General features: G+C 28.5%; 1 protein-coding gene across 2 annotated transcripts; it reads left to right on the top strand.

The window, feature by feature from the left end:
* Nucleotides 1–10,390: 10,390 nt before the first annotated feature.
* On the top strand, nucleotides 10,391–15,523 carry BCE2 (2-oxoacid dehydrogenases acyltransferase family protein). 2 transcript variants are annotated; one of them, XM_028064808.2, is made up of 8 exons: nucleotides 10,391–10,660; nucleotides 10,745–10,888; nucleotides 11,006–11,131; nucleotides 12,356–12,807; nucleotides 13,057–13,304; nucleotides 13,863–13,951; nucleotides 14,396–14,623; nucleotides 15,051–15,523. In XM_028064808.2, exons 1-8 carry the CDS (start codon nucleotides 10,511–10,513, stop codon nucleotides 15,162–15,164), a joined length of 1,551 nt encoding a protein of 516 aa, XP_027920609.2. In that variant the 5' UTR covers nucleotides 10,391–10,510; the 3' UTR covers nucleotides 15,165–15,523. The 2 variants fall into 2 exon arrangements, with proteins under 2 accessions (XP_027920609.2, XP_027920610.2); XM_028064809.2 differs by lacking the exon at nucleotides 10,391–10,660 and having other exon boundaries at nucleotides 10,745–10,875.
* Nucleotides 15,524–16,401: the final 878 nt, after the last annotated feature.

The raw sequence follows: 16,401 nt of genomic DNA, 5'->3' as shown, positions 1-16,401 counted from the left end.
GCACAGACACTCTTTTATAAGGTTCAAAGGTGGTCGGTTACGTGTGTTTCTTTCTTAGCATTGATTGACAAGCTCAAAAGACACTATGTAATATCATAATTGCCATTATTTTCTTAATCAAAATAACTATCTCATAAGCCATACAAATAACTAACTAACAGTACTTTTCAATACCAGCTCCTCCTCAGTGGATTGGGTGGAAGAGAGAAGAAAAAGGTACAAAAAGTGATATACATAACAGGTTAAGTGATGAGACGAAGACAGTGCAAAGAAAATGAATTAGATAAGAGAAAAACATATATAATAGTATTTGGTAAGAAAGGAAAGCATCCATTGCTCTGTCTATTTGGTGCGTTGATCCGTATCTTTTTTACCTTTGACATATTTGTGAAAGGTCACTTCTTAAATTATCTTATATGTATATATTTTTTTGCCATTAATCAGTTGTGTTGTGATGATTTGTTAGTATGACGTCATTTGAGTAAACCATGAGTGGTGGGGCCTTTCAAACTAACAGCAATTTGGATTGTGGAGCCTTCAGTCCTAATCCGAAAACAGATTCGAAAATTAGATTGTATTGTAAGCAAAAAAATTGCTTTCAGCCACGTTTTTGCGCTCATTTATTTTTATTTCACAGATCCAAAATCGCTGAACCATTCCAACCTCACAAAACCGAGTTTTCTTTCTAATCTGCACACAAGCCTTGTTAGGAAAAAGTTTTCGACACCTAACTTCAAATTCCAATGTCCTATGTGCCCCCCACCCTTTGTTCTCGGCTTTTCGGGACAAAGCTACAAACCTAACCATTTTGCGTCCCTCTAGTTTGTACTTTTTAGACCAAAGGTCATGTTAAACGATTATTAAAATGTAAGAAAGACATTAATCGATAAGGTCGAAAAAAAAAAGAAAAAAGTAGAGGTAAATATATGAGTGACACAAATTCCGCTAACTTGTAATGCAAGAAAGGGTTATTTATGTATATTTATCGGAAAATATTAATCTGATAAGATGAAGGTTTTAGAAGTGCAATGATGTGGAACTTAAGACTTGAAAAACGGAAAAACCGAACATGGATGACATAGTAATATCAGAGGTTAACTGTTATAAGTTGATGTCGCACTTATATGGAACCATGCATGTGCAATGTGGTTGCACCAAATGTGAAGGAAATCCTGATCAACAACTACGATCCCCCACACTTAATGTTGTCGATATAATTTGCTGATCTGTCAACTTTTTATCTGCAATATGATGAAATTAAGATGGGATTTTATACCTAAGTCTTATGTTATTTATGGTGCAGTGAGTGGTAGTACGGATGGAATGACAAAAGGTATGAGAATGGCATATATGGGCATGGCTTTTGAGTATATTCATATAGTTCACTGAATCTGATACCCTTGGTCCCATAGCTTCTTCATCATTTCACACTTGTGTTGAATCGCTTCAGGGTTTGGAAAAGACTAAAGAGTAATGAGAGAACCATATCTGTCTAACCTATAATCAATTACATTATAGATCAATGGGGGCCAATCCACACCAAACCTCTCTATCTCCTTGTTTTTTTTTCTTTTCTTTTAATCTTTTTCTCCAAAGATCATTATCCAAACACATAATGATAGAAGAAAGGGATGGGAGGAGAAGTCGTGAGTTCAATCCCTCTTATTAACAAGCAGTGACGAACTTGGACAAAAATTTTAGAGGTGTCAAATTAGATTTTTTATATATATAATTATTTTTAGGTAAAAAAATCTTCATTTATTTTTAAAACAAGCACACATAATAGTAGAATTCAAAAAAAAAATATAATTATGTTTCGCTATTATATCATGATACAAAACCATAAATACCATTTTAGATAAGTCCTTCGTACATCATCAATTTGATTTGATGGGTATTGTGAAAAAATTTGAGAAATTTTTTCCTGGATCGCGTTCTAATAAATTTTTAAATTCATTATATGTAACTCTAGGAACTTTAGATATTTGTTTTTCATAATCTTGAATTCTTGGTTCTCATGAAATTTTTCAAATTTAGTTGACTTAGATGCATTTTTTTTCATCTTTATCAAAAACCTTCCTCCTTAGAAAAAGAATCAATTCTTTTACTCTTTATCATAATCTTTCTAATATAAATTTATCACCTTTCACATATTTAGAAAAAGATAAAATTTATATTCACAAATTACAATTATCACATTGCAAAACATTAGAAAACTCATAGCACCTTAATTAAATAAGCAATACAATATAAATTTAAAACTTTAAAAAATTTACCATTGGCAAGAAAACACAAAATCCCTAAATTTCATAATTAAGGGTTATACTAATTTGGAAAAAATTATAAATTCCAATTTCATAAAAGAATCCCTAAAATCATAATTAGGGTTTATACTGATTTAGGATAAAAATCCTAAAAAGAATCATAAATCTAACATACATAAATCATTGTAAGATACCTTGATATGTGAGAGATCATGCAAATGTATATTTCAATCTCAATATATGTATTTTCCAACTTCTGTTTTTCAATATATCTCTTTCTATTTTTTTTCTCCTCATACACTTTTATAATAACTTACATGGTAGAAAGATCTTATAACAAAAACAAAATCCTAATAATCTCTTTTATAAATTAATGTTTTCATTAAATTTTTTATTTTTTTTATTATTATTTTTCATAATATAAATTTAATATAAATAATATATAATTATAATTTAAAAAATATATCAATATATATTAAAAAAATTCTAAAAATTTTGGGAGAAGCGTGACTCCCCTGTCACTATAAAGTTTCGCTCCTACTAATAAGTTGGAAAAATAATGTAGGATTTAAAATGGAAGGTGGAAAATGTTGTAAGTTAAACTCTCTCGTTACCATAAACTAACAATTAACAATTACGATAAAAAAAAAATCCAAACACATAATGTTTTTCTCTCGATTTCAATTATTTATATCTACTGTGGTCTAAGCCTTTTCTTTTGGCAAGTGTTGGAAGTTTGTGGAAAAACAATATCAGTGCTGACACTGAGCTAGTCAACAAATCTAAATAGAACCTTGCTAAAAATAATGATGCGTGCTTACTGTTTAACCGTTAGTTAGCAATTCAAGAAAAGATACTTCAATCTGGATCAGAGATTTGGTGTGTTGTTTAGTTGTTAATTTTTACTATGTCTGTAAGAACAAAATTTCGAAATCTTGTTTCCTGCTTCCTGTTTTAATACACAAGTGATCTTTAATTCAAAATGGTAGTTTCTATCAACTGAAATATTGTCTAACAAATCGGCCACCGGTATTAGGAAAACTTTCACTTTAACGACAAATTTAGTTTCCAACAATACAAGTGATGGGTAGCAATCAGGTAAGTCCAGTCCGTTTGGAAAATTATGTTTTGAAAAAATTTTACTGACAAACTTTTAATAAAGTACACGTGACAATATTTTAATGGATGAAATAAAAATTTGATATGACTTAAAAAAAAAATATTTCATATATGTTAAAAAATAAAATTTGTCAAACTTTGTTAAAAAAAAATTTGTCAAAGGATCATAGTCCAATTCATTTATGTCCGCCTCGCATTTGATCCCATTTACATTAAAAAAGTGAATTAAAAAATTTGACTCGTTTAGAATAAATTCTAGTTCACATGACAACTCACTTTTTTGTTAAAAATAAAAATAAAAACTTGTGATAAAGTTTTTAATTTTTAACAAATTGAAAAATTTTAACAAGTTCACACAATTAACAAAGACTTTAAAAAATTGAATAATAAATTGATAATTCAATATTTTTATCAATATTTATATTTATTCATTTACAATATATTTTTAAAATTTTAACATATTAAAAATATATAACACCGTAATAATATTTATCTTTTCCACTCGTTCAAAAATTATTCTTTAAGATGTGAAGCAAGGGAGTTTATGTTCTTTTGTAATATGAACAGTCTAATCATTGTCTGGTAGAATTTGGGTAACCGTAGTGGGCCAAAGCCCAGATCAATATTTTACACTTTTTGCACCTGCATAATTTCTTTATGAACCTTTATATTACAGTGACTTGAGATGCAACTTTAATTTTTTTTTCTCAAATTTTTCTTGTTTATAATGAGATACAATAATACGTTGGTCCAAAATTTACTTAGGTCGAATCAGATTTAGAGTCAATCTAACCTATCAAAATATAACTGAGTTTAATATTTTAATCTATATCTTTAATTAATCTTAGTACGCACGCGTCATTTTTTCTTTATTTTTTATTTTAATTTGTTAAAAAATTGATGTAATTATTATTATATTTAAATCAAATATTAAATAATTATATATATTTATATATAATCTATTAGTCAAATACAAATTATTTTGACTCTGAACTAATTTAGACAAATTATTCGATTTACGAGTTCGTACTCAATTAATTCCTTTTTTGAGAAACTTTTATATTAGTTTCAAATAAATTAAATAAATATACTAAGGTAGTGTTCGTTTGTGAAAATTTTACAAATCAACTGATTTGTACGAATGAATTCATCAAACTTTTGCATTCCTCTTTAAAGATCGAAGAATATATACGCAGACGTATCTGCGAGATTATACAAAACTTTCATCCTTCCAAAATGTGAAGATTTGTAAAGATATCAAATAATTTTACGATTTTAATCATCTTCAAAATTTTCTTTTCACATTTTAAATATTTATAATTATAAAATATATTATTATTAAATTATAATTTAGGTATGATTTATTATTAGAATTTATTATATATATATATATATTTATTAAATTATATATATATATATAATTAATAATATATATAATAAATATTAATAATTAAAATATTATTAAAAATATAATAATTAATAATATTTATATAAAATGATTATTGTTATTAATTAATAAAGGTATATAATAATTAATAATAATTATAATAAACTAATAATATATTTAATTATTATTATTATTTATTTATATATATATATATAATAATTAATATATAAAAATATAATTAAAATATTCTTAAATTTTAACTTTTTAATTTGTTTACTTGTAATTTTATTAAACTTTTATTATAAAGGGTATTTTGGTAAATTTAAAATTTTATCTATTATAATTTTTTTAATCTATTATATCAATCAAATCACTCACTAACTTTCATCAAATTTATCTTCAAATCCACTCACTTTATCCTCCAAATCTACTAAAAAAAACACATATTCATCCCCTTAAATCCACACAAATTCATCTTCACATACTCTCTCAAATTTATCCTAACAACCGAACACAGCGTAAGTGTGTAAAAAAAATCAAATAACTAATTTTAATAATTATTTTGCTCCTTGGAAGATATAACACCAAAATCTTATGATGGTACATTAGAATGGTGTTCAACTTTCTCACTTTTACTTGTGAGAGTTAGTAGGTACACTTGAATTCTAACAGACTCCTCTTCAAGTATGTCCCTTCATATTGGTACTTATTTCTTAAACTAACGAGTACCCCTTCTTCATACTGTCATTTTTCTTAACAGGACACGCTTATCTGATCTACTGTCAGAAAGATTTTCGATACAGGGTCTCGTGTAAGCCGATCATCACATGTATCAAATTCTGATACCACTGTTGGGTCTTTCAAGAGAGTATCACTGAGAACATAAGACACCAATAAAATATGAGCTCAACCTACAACACATAAATGATTGACACAACTCTTAACAAAAAATTATAAAAATTGTAATTTTATATAATCTATTATTATATAAATTAATGTATAATTTAAATATTTTAATATATTTTATATATTTCACACTTAAAAAAATTTATATATAAATATAAATATCTTAACACTATTAAATTATTCGTTCAAAGATTCATCAATTTTATCAACTTTATTAATCTAAATTTGCTTTGAATTTCTCAGCAGGGTCAGCGGGCTTTTATTTCCTTAGATCTAACACCACGTCACATATTTGTACGAAATCATAATGAAAGAAAAAATGCACACATCTACCTACCTACATAACTACTCATTTTACAATCTCATTCGATAACTTTTTGGAGAGTAAGAAATATATAATCCAGAAAGATTTATAAAAAAAAAGTAGAATTGAAGTTTATTGGAAAGAACATTTCAGAATAAATTTTAAACTATTTCTATAATTTCATTTTGTATTGATGAATTTTATATGCGATTTTCCAAAATGGTGAATTTGAAATAGTTCAAAATTCATTGTAGATTAAGCATTTCAAATTTCTTATTTCAGAATCGATAATTTTTTAATGTTTACAAAATTTATAATTCAAAAAATGTCTGATACATTCCAGATAATTTAAAATATATATACAAGGACTCTGAAAAAGTCACTTTCGTAATTCCAATATAAGGGGAGCTAAAAAAAGGTATTATAATTGTGTCAAGAGTAAAATCCTATGCTCTTTGTTTTGTATCAGGTAAAACCATGTTTTTTAAGTTTACCTGTCTTAAATATAATCAAGGAAAATGATATTTTCCGTAATCAGAATTTAACTTTTAAGTTTTGTCGTTGTTATTACTTCATACTTATAAGAGATTTTTGGAGTTCGATAAAACTTATTTTTCAACACTTATTTCGTGACTTTAATTTTAACATTGAAAACTTATTGTCTTAATATATCCTGAGATGATGAATTTGAAAGAAAGTGAATAAATTTCACTGAATGAATTTTTATTTTCTTTAACAGATTTAGAGGCAGAAGAATGAGTAAAATTGTGAGTAAAATCTGGGAGTAATTTAAGTGATATGGTAGATAATATTTTTAATAAATTAAAATATAATATCACTATTTCTTCTTATGATCAAAGTTTAATACATTATTATGTTATGTTAGTAATTTTGGGTCATGCATATATATGACACATAATTAAATGTGTTAGGGTCATTATTTATAAGACCAGATAATGAAGTGATTTGACTAAATTAAAGATTTGGCTAAAGACATATGTCATGAAAATAAATATTGTGTAGAGACCAGTTAGTAATTTCTAATTTGAAGGGCCAAATTAGAAATACTAAAACTTAAGTAATTCAGTTTATAAATGGTCGTGGTCCCTTCTGAGAACATATACACAGAGTCATAACATACTTTTCCTGTTCCTTTCCCCTCTATCCCCATTCAGAGAGAAAACCAAATGGAAATCAAGGTACTCTACAGGAGGAAGATTACTGCGCATATAGGAGTGCTCTAATATTATCTTTATGGCCAAATGCTTTCGTTTACTATTTACAACATGATTATCAGTATATGGGTATGAGATATTGCTTATGAGTTTATGATTGATTATTAAAATCAATATTATGATTTATATTATGTTTATGTATATGAATGTGCGTTTATGTGCGTAAAAGTGTAATTATGTACATGAAGATATCAGACCCACCCATACTTCATGTTTGTCTTTGTTTAATTTAATTATTTCTATTCAGAACCCTAAATCCTTAATTCTGAAACCCTTAATCCCAATTTTGTTTTTTTTTTTGGGAGAAAAATACCAAATTGAGAATCCTAGGGTTGCTTAAAACCCTAATTGAAGTAAATTATTTTAATTAATTTTGAATTTTGGGTTCAAGACATTTGAACATAAGGATTTATATTTTAGAATATAAATAATTTTATTTATTTTATATATTTTTTGGTTGTTTAATATATAAAATAAATATATTTGGTTTTGGAATAAATATATAATCAAATTTGGGTTTTGTTTAATATTTTAAATGAATTAATTGAATCAAGAAGTCACCAAAGTGACCTCTCTTGAGTAGATAGTTCGTGAAAAATGTTAAATGTTGGTGTTTATGTAGGTTCATGCGAGTATTGATCGGCCCAAAGGTAGAGTAATATTTGTATGTTGCATATACACTTGTGATGATAAACATGTGATAATTATAGGGATTTAATTTGTTGATAATAAATTAATCCAAAGATTAATTTGTTGTTGGACGTGCTTTATTATCAATGTTTGATCATTACAACCAGATACCTCTAACAGTCGATATTACTGTCTAAATACTTGATATTAATGGTGCATTGAGTATTTTGGGATGAGTTAAACCATTATTTGAATATTTTTATAATGGTTTATTTTATTATTGAGCATAATAAGTTACTCCTCTTGTTTTATATAATTTATGTACGTTATATATTTGTGAGTTATTTTTATAAAAGACTAACCATATAAATTCGGGTATAGTTTTTTATACAATTTTATGCTCTTAAATTTATAATTAGACGTTTTGTGTGTAAAATATAGTGAAATTAACATTAGTGATAAGTTGCTATCCAAATTTATACAAATTATTTCAGTTATATTATAACTATTATTATTAACGTGTGATTTCTCATATATAATATTTAAATATTATACTTATAACTCAATCCATTGTAGGGTTTTTTATATTATATTTTTTTTAATTTTATTTTTTTACATTTGAAGTTTACAATTATCATTTCCGATCAGTTTTTGAAGCTGTTTATTTATTTTATTTATATTTTTTTAGGCATGTATTATTTGAAGTTAAAAACATATATTTTGTTGAACCATTGCGAATCAATTTTAAACACGACCTTAATTCTAATATACAATATTTCCAATCTTGTTAGAAAGTTAATACTTCCCAAGTACTATTGCTTGTTCATTAAACATTGATATGCCACGCATAACTAAGATCTAACTTACATAAATCTACATTTAGAGTTGTGTTAAATTTAAAGTAAGATGGTTAAGTTAAAGGAAATGTAAATTTAAGATTTTGATGACAATTTTGTAAAACTTTGGAGTGTTGTTGGCTTTTGAAACTTGGTAGAATAATTATAATTAAGATTATAATTGAAATGCATTTTCAATTCAAAATTTTGGAATCGAGTTTTGAACTTATTAAATAATAGATTTGTTGTGAGTTTTGAAAATATGAGTTGCAGTATACAAATTTTTAATATATTTCCTCTTATGGTCTAAGAAAAAAATGGTAAAGAATTTGATCTTTGTTTTCATTATTTTATTGTTCAAATAACAAATTATTGCTTAATCGACTTGTTCTCACTAAATAATGTTTTAACTTAAGTGAGAATGTGATAGAAAAATAACTTATTTTCTTTTTAGATAGATCTCTCTCAAACAACATCTTAAAATTTGAATTGGATGTTTATTTTACCTAGTAATGGTACCGACAAATAATTTAGAAAAAACCTTCTGTTGACTAAAGAAAAATATGTGTTCAGATTTGTGTTACAACAATAATTATTAATTCGAAATAATTAAACAAGTTTATTTTAATTAACTTGATATTTAACTTTTTTTATGGTTTACGTAACAACATGTCATGTGTTTAGATATAGGGTCAGATACACATTAAACTTTTCATGAAAATTAAAATTAGACATTTTTTGAAATTTTAAAATTGTGTAGATTAGGATTAAATATGGTTGAATTGTTACATAATTCTAAAATAGATAACTAAATTAATCAAAATTTTAGAAGTATGTAAATTTAATCATTTTAATTAAATACATTTTAAATGTTAAAAAAAAAATTTAACAAACTTAATAAATTTTTGTTAAAAATATCAAATCTACCAAATTATAAAATTTTGAAGAGATCTAATTTTAATTTTCACACGTAGTTGAAAGATAAAAATATATTTATTAAAAAAATAATTATAAGAAATTAAAAGAAAATAAAAATTAGTGATTTTTTTGGCTCCTTTACATAATATTTATAATTTACCCTATCGCAATTATTAAAAGTAATAAATGACATTTTATTCTTAAATAATTTATCTCAAGTAAATATTTAAGAATCGTTAATAAAATTTTGTAAATAAAGTTATTCAGAAAATATAAATTAGCAATAATGAAGAATAAAAAATTATTGAACATGATTATTTTTGTAATATATAGTATGAAAGAGAGAATTCATTTATCCAAAAATTAGAATATAATATTTTTAACAATAAAATTAATAAAAAATGTTTTATAAAAATAATATTATTTTTATTTAATCATTTTTCCTTATATATGTTTATACATTTTGAAAAACAAAAAAAAGGACACAGAGCCCAATGGCCACGTACTTCTGTCTCTAACTAAATCAAATTCAAATTGTTAAAATATTAGAGAATTATAAATATACAACCATGCTCTACATATCCAATATCTTTCCAACACTTAATAAAAACTAATATTTAAATTTTTTTTGCTCGATTTGTCTTAATTTATTAGTATTTTATTTATTTATATATATATTGGTGTTAGATAATAAGAAATGTTTTTAACATTTGAAACATTATCTGAATATAATAATTTGTCCATATCCATCCACATCATCGATCCCATTCTCTGGCATCAGAAACTTGTCAGCATGCAATGGAAACACGGCCACTTCAAATCATCAATTCTCTTCCCATCTTTGTCCCATTTCCACTTCCAATTCCAAACGTTTCTCTTCATTTCTCTCCATCGCAATCCTTCCACGCAACATGATCAGAAGCCGGATATGGCAGAAGAGGGCCTTCATCTCTTCCAGAACCTTCTTTTCAGCCTCCGCTTCTTCTCACTCTTCATCATCTTCTTCCCCTACGCTCCCTTCTCGCTTCCTCAAACCTAATGCTCCTTCTTCACACGTCTCTGTTAGTTCTCTCCCCTTTCCAATTCGATTCATCTCTTCTTACTAACAAATTACTGATTCATTGCTTTTAATTCTGCATTTGTAGTTCTATTTTCCACGTGTGAACAGGTGTTTGTTCTGTACTCAACCCGCCCTAGACCTTCCCGCGAGCAAGCTAGTGGACGTGCCGCTGGCGCAAACCGGCGAAGGTATTGCAGAATGTGAGCTTCTCAAATGGTATGTCCAGGAGGTCAGTGAATTCGTCATTACTTGTTTCGTACCTTCACTTAGATCCGTGTCAAGAAGGAAAAAACATAGCATGTACTGAATTGACCTTTCTGAATTATCTGTTGGTTCGTATTGGTAGGGGGATTATGTTGAAGACTTTCAACCGCTCTGTGAAGTTCAAAGTGATAAAGCTACCATTGAAATTACGAGTCGCTACAAAGGAAAAGTTTCCAATATTCTCTGCGGTCCTGGTGATATTGTGAAGGTTAGTTATTAAATCTCATTCTGTTGGATATAGTTGAACCAAGATTATGTTTCGGGATCTATAAATTGTTTGTTAGAGTAAATTGGTGAAAGAAGAGGTAGTGCTACATTGGTGGTTTGGAATTTCAGATAGTTGTCCATGGCCCCAAAAAGTAGGAAAAGTTTCCCTGTATATTAGTAATTATTAAGCGATGAAATTTACTATTATTATTAAGGACCTGACCAGGAAAAGTATTTGTTGTGAGTAGATTTTTTAATTTAGTCATGTTCGAGTTTTTGTTTGGATCAGGTGATGAAAAATGAGAAAGTGGAAAAAGAAAGTGAAAAGAAAAAGGTTGAGCGGATTAAATGAAATATTAAAGAAAAACATAAATATTAATAAAATATTAGCAATATAGTCAACTCGTGAATATTAGTAAAATAATTCTGACATAATTGAGACATAATCCACCGTGTAGTTTTTTGTATAAATCTCTTCACTTTTGCATTGAAAATTTAATGTGCTTACCTCTTTTTTTATTTATCCTTTTTTGTGTTTTCTTTCTATTTCCTCTCCCTCAAGATTTTCACGCCGCCTAGAAGCAACAAGGTGTGAGAGAATTGGAAGGAACTGAGCCGATGAACTGGGTGGAAAGGAAAAAAGAGAAGTGCCCTATTTTCCTGGAGAGTTTGGAGTGAGATGGTCGATGAGAGAAAGAGAATATAGATTGAGAGAATAACAAAGGTGTGCATGGAAGAAATAGAAGCTTTGTTTTTTACAATGTAGGAGGCATTTGTGGGTGTACCTTCTAGATTCATGCTAGAACTCATCCAGAGATACTGACATATGCTTTTTCAAAAGATTGTTCAAAGCGAAATTATTTGATATGCAATGTTTTGGAAATGTGTCTCTGGTATACATTCTCTTAAGATTCCGTAGGATACTAGATGAGAAAAATACCCTTGGAAGCTGACTCCAGGGTCAAACCATCCCTTAACTGTTTAATTTCCCATGCTGTCTCTTTGTGGTTATACTAGAGATGACACATAGAGATGGTATGGTGTTGCAATTTATGTTGCAAATACAAAAGGGAGCTGCCAATTTTTTTTAATGGGGTGGTTCTTTGAAGCGGCATAATAACTGAGGAGAAGATAGCAGTGTATTGCTGATCTAAATTTTACATTTAATTTTATATGGGGCAACAAATATATTTGAGCATTTGAATTCTGTTGGATAAAATTTCAGGTTGGAGAAACTCTACTAAAGATTTTAGTTGATGATTCAGCATCTCCGTCTGTCACTCTTGGTGATTCAGTAAATGCGAAGTCACCTGATTCTGATAAGACATCAGTTAATGTACCAGTGTTTACTACAGTAGTTGACGATTCAGACAATGCCAAATTGATAGATTCTGATCCTGGTAAAGGAAGACAGACTGGAATTCTATCAACACCTGCTGTAAGAAGTCTGGCTAAGCAACATGGTATAGATATAACTGAAGTTTGTGGAACTGGAAAAGATGGAAGGGTATTAAAAGAAGATGTGCTAAATTTTGCTGTCAGCAAAGGAATCATTAAAGATCCATCTGCACTCTTGCATACCGATTCTGTAGAACAGCTTCAGGGAGCTGAAGGATACAATTACAATATCGCAACTAAATCTTGTAGTCCATCTGAGGACAGGACAGTCCCATTTAGGTAAAGCTGGAAGCGAGCACAATTTAAATCCTTTCCTTTTTTTCTTTTCTCTTGTGAGATGGTGGTGGAGGTCAATCTGTCAAAGTTTTTTGCACAAACAATTTATGTCAATTCGTGGGAAGTTGTGTATCTGTGGATCTCAGTATTGCATTAGCATGAAAGTGTTTTCCTTTACTCAGTTCTATAACTCAATTAGAAATAAGATATCCTTAGATAAGTTAATAATGACCTTTTCTTTTCTTTTTGTAGAGGATTCCAAAGAGCAATGGTAAAGTCAATGTCTCTGGCTGCTAAAGTCCCACATTTTCATTATGTGGATGAGATAAATTGTGATGCTCTAGTGGAGCTTAAAATATCTTTTCAGAAAAATAATCCTTATCCAGACATTAAGTACACTTTCCTTCCAATATTAATCAAATCACTATCAATGGCCCTCAGTAAGTACCCCTTTATGAACAGTTGCTTCAAAGAGGATGCAGTGGAGGTCGTTCTCAAAGGTTTGTTTCTCAGACATAATCTGATGAACGATTCATATATTTTTGCTTCCTTTGTAGCTTGTTTATGTTTAGTTATTTTTTAGTGAACATAATGTCTTTTTCTTTAGTTAAAAGGTACAAGTTCAAGGAACAAGCTACAATTATTTAGAAATTGAAAAAATATGGTCAGGTCAAAGAGGTTCCCTTCATTAGCCAATTGTCTCTTTTGTTTTATAGGACCCGCTTCTACGTGTTCAAAGTAATCTTCAAATGATCCATCAAGTTTTTATGGATATTGGTTTCTGGCACATGGTGCTAGTGTTTGAGAAGTTTTACCTTGTATACTGTATCTAAGAGTTTAAAACAGTGATCATTTTGCTTGAGGGAGTTTCAAGGATAAAATGTTTTCATAGTTTACTTGATAATATTTTTAAATATTGTTTCACAGCACCTGTGAGTACGTGGTATTAAACCTTTTTCCAGGTTGTGTTGACTGATATCTGGTGGCTGTCAATTTAATGATTTATTTGAGGCAGTAGCTTCCGTGATAAAGTTGACACTGAGGTTTATTTACTGTAGGTTCACACAATGTTGGAATTGCCATGGCGACACAACATGGTCTAGTTGTGCCAAACATAAAAAATGTTCAGTCTCTTTCCATACTTGAGGTTAGTTTACAAAAGGCTTGGCTATGGTTTTATCTATTTTTTCTTTATTCAGCCATTCTTGTTTTGGCTGAAGTGCATGTCCATGCTTGCTGTTTACTTACAGGCCGTGAAGAAAAAATGTTCATGATTTTTGAATGAAATATAATTTTATTCTTGATCTAAGTTTCTGGCTTGAGCTTAATTGAAAGCTGCTTCTCCTTATAAGAAATGAAGAGACTATTTTCTCAGACTCCTTTAGTTTTAATAATAATTTCAGATTTGGATATAAGGCCAGGTCATTGTTGTTGTTTCCTTTAGTGAAGATCTGTTTGGATAGCGTCCCAGAGCATGTTTATATGATGTCTAGTGCATGTGATAATTATAATCAAATGTCTCACATCTAGTAAGACATTCTTGTGCGTGTTCTTATAAATCTATTTTTCCATGTATATGAGTTTTATGTAGATAACCAAAGAGCTGGCAAGGTTACAACAATTGGCTTCAAATAACAAGTTAACTTCTGAGGATATATGTGGTGGTACTATTACTTTAAGCAACATTGGAGCAATTGGTGGAAAGTTTGGTTCCCCACTTGTTAATCTGCCTGAAGTCTCCATTATTGCCATTGGTAAAATTCAGAAAGTTCCACGGTTCGCTGATAATGGAAATGTGTATCCTGCATCACTCGTGACTGTAAGTCTTGCATTTTGCATTATAGAGAGAACTACGATAATCTCCGACTTTTTTTGTGTGTTTGTAGCGTTCCACTTTATATACGACTGTTTAGTTTGTCATGTTGCTGAAGAGAAATAAAAAATGCGATTATAGAGAATACCCTAAGTTAGCTGTTAAAAAGGGTTTAATAGCTAATTAGTTTTAAGTCCACTTTTACTGCAAATTCAGCGTTTGTAGTTCTATTGTATAGAAGTTGAATTTGCATTGAACAGAGTAGTTCATTGTTTGATTGACAAAGTAAACACAGATTTGAACTGTGAATTCATTTTTTTTTTCAATTAGGTAACGTATATTTTCGTAAGTAAATGCTATTATTTGTAATGATTTTTGCACGGGTTAGAAGATGAAATGAACAGCAATTCCTTATTTGTTTTTCTGCTTGCAGGTTAATATTGGTGCAGATCACAGAGTCTTGGACGGAGCAACCGTTGCAAGATTTTGCAACGAGTGGAAGCAACTAATTGAAAATCCCGAGCTCCTCACTCTGTATTTGAGATAAAATTTCATCTCACATGAATGAACAGTTACGGAAAATTGTTACATGGTTGATCGCTGTATTGTTTACAATGAGAAGTAGAACCAGAGAAAGCATTTAAAATAGGACAAAATGAAGATATAAATAATTTTTGTCGCAATTATGGTGATAAACCTCGCCTATCCGAGTTTGGTTTGAGAGGTTGTAGCCATCGCTACTTCTTTCGAAAAAAAAAAATCTGTTTTGGAGAATAATGCAAAAAGAATAAAGCTTTTTGCGTATCTCAACTGCAGATACTACATCTATGAACCGTAAGAAACGCGATATGTAATGAACAATATGTTAATAAACTGCTTTCTGGTGCAATTTAAACTTTATATGTATTTTCACTTCTCACAACTAAGAAACAAATGAATTATTGTTTGTCTCTCTTCTTTACACGTCGACCTATGTTGCAAAAGTAGTCATCTCAGTGTTCAAACTAGTATAGTAAAAATAAATATAGGTTAAATTGTGGATATTTGTGAGATCCAACAAATTCTTTTTTTTTCGGAAAATTCTTTTTTTCTCTATAAACTTGTATTTTTCCAAAAATCTTCTTTTCTTTTCCAGGATTTTGAATCATCTTCCATTCTTTTTGAAAAATAAATACCGGAGTAATTTATGCTAAGAAGTCTATTAAAATTCTAAGTCGACTTTTTTTATGGTGAGTTTAAAAATTCTATCCATTCTTTATGAGTAATATGTTTTTCCTTGCATGAAAATTCATATTCAAATTCCTCTTGACTCTTTCTTTCCTAATGAACCCCTATCTATTTATAATCCTGAAAATTTTTTCTTAATCATTGATTGAACCTTTGATTTTGTAGATAGTGATTTTTCACGTGTGATGTAGTTCAGGTGAGGAGAGCAGAGTTAGATAAACTTTATTAAGTAAGAAAAATTATTTTTCGTTCTTTAATAATCTAAAGTTTTATTTTGAAAAGATATTAATTGATGGTATGATTATTTTGATTGAAAGTTGCCGAAAAAAAAATGAGAGCTTCTTAAAGAGAAAAGTTTAGTACATAATATATATGTAGTGATGATATATTTTTATATATAGGAGCAGTGTTAAAAGTTGAGCGTGACAGTAGCACAAGAACTGAAATGAGAAACTTAAGGACTAATGTGGGAATATATTAGATAATCCATTTTTGTTTTTAAAATTATATTAAGTTCCTATTTTATTTTTTGAAGTACTTATGAGTTTATTTTGAAT

Source organism: Vigna unguiculata, chromosome 3 (assembly GCF_037176805.1).
Source record: "Vigna unguiculata cultivar grain cowpea cultivar isolate G323 ecotype 2 chromosome 3, ASM3717680v1, whole genome shotgun sequence".
NCBI lineage: Eukaryota > Viridiplantae > Streptophyta > Magnoliopsida > Fabales > Fabaceae > Vigna > Vigna unguiculata.
The sequence above is the reverse complement of the archived record's forward strand: the minus strand, read 5'-3'. Positions and strand labels throughout refer to the sequence as shown.

Bases quoted from the DNA above. Each gene is read 5' to 3' on its own strand.
- BCE2 (XM_028064808.2), top strand. From the start codon at position 10,511: ATGATCAGAAGCCGGATATGGCAGAAGAGGGCCTTCATCTCTTCCAGA. The intron at 10,889-11,005 runs GTCAGTGAATTC...TCGTATTGGTAG, and splicing joins TCAAATGGTATGTCCAGGAG to GGGGATTATGTTGAAGACTT. The intron at 14,624-15,050 runs GTAAGTCTTGCA...TTCTGCTTGCAG, and splicing joins ATCCTGCATCACTCGTGACT to GTTAATATTGGTGCAGATCA.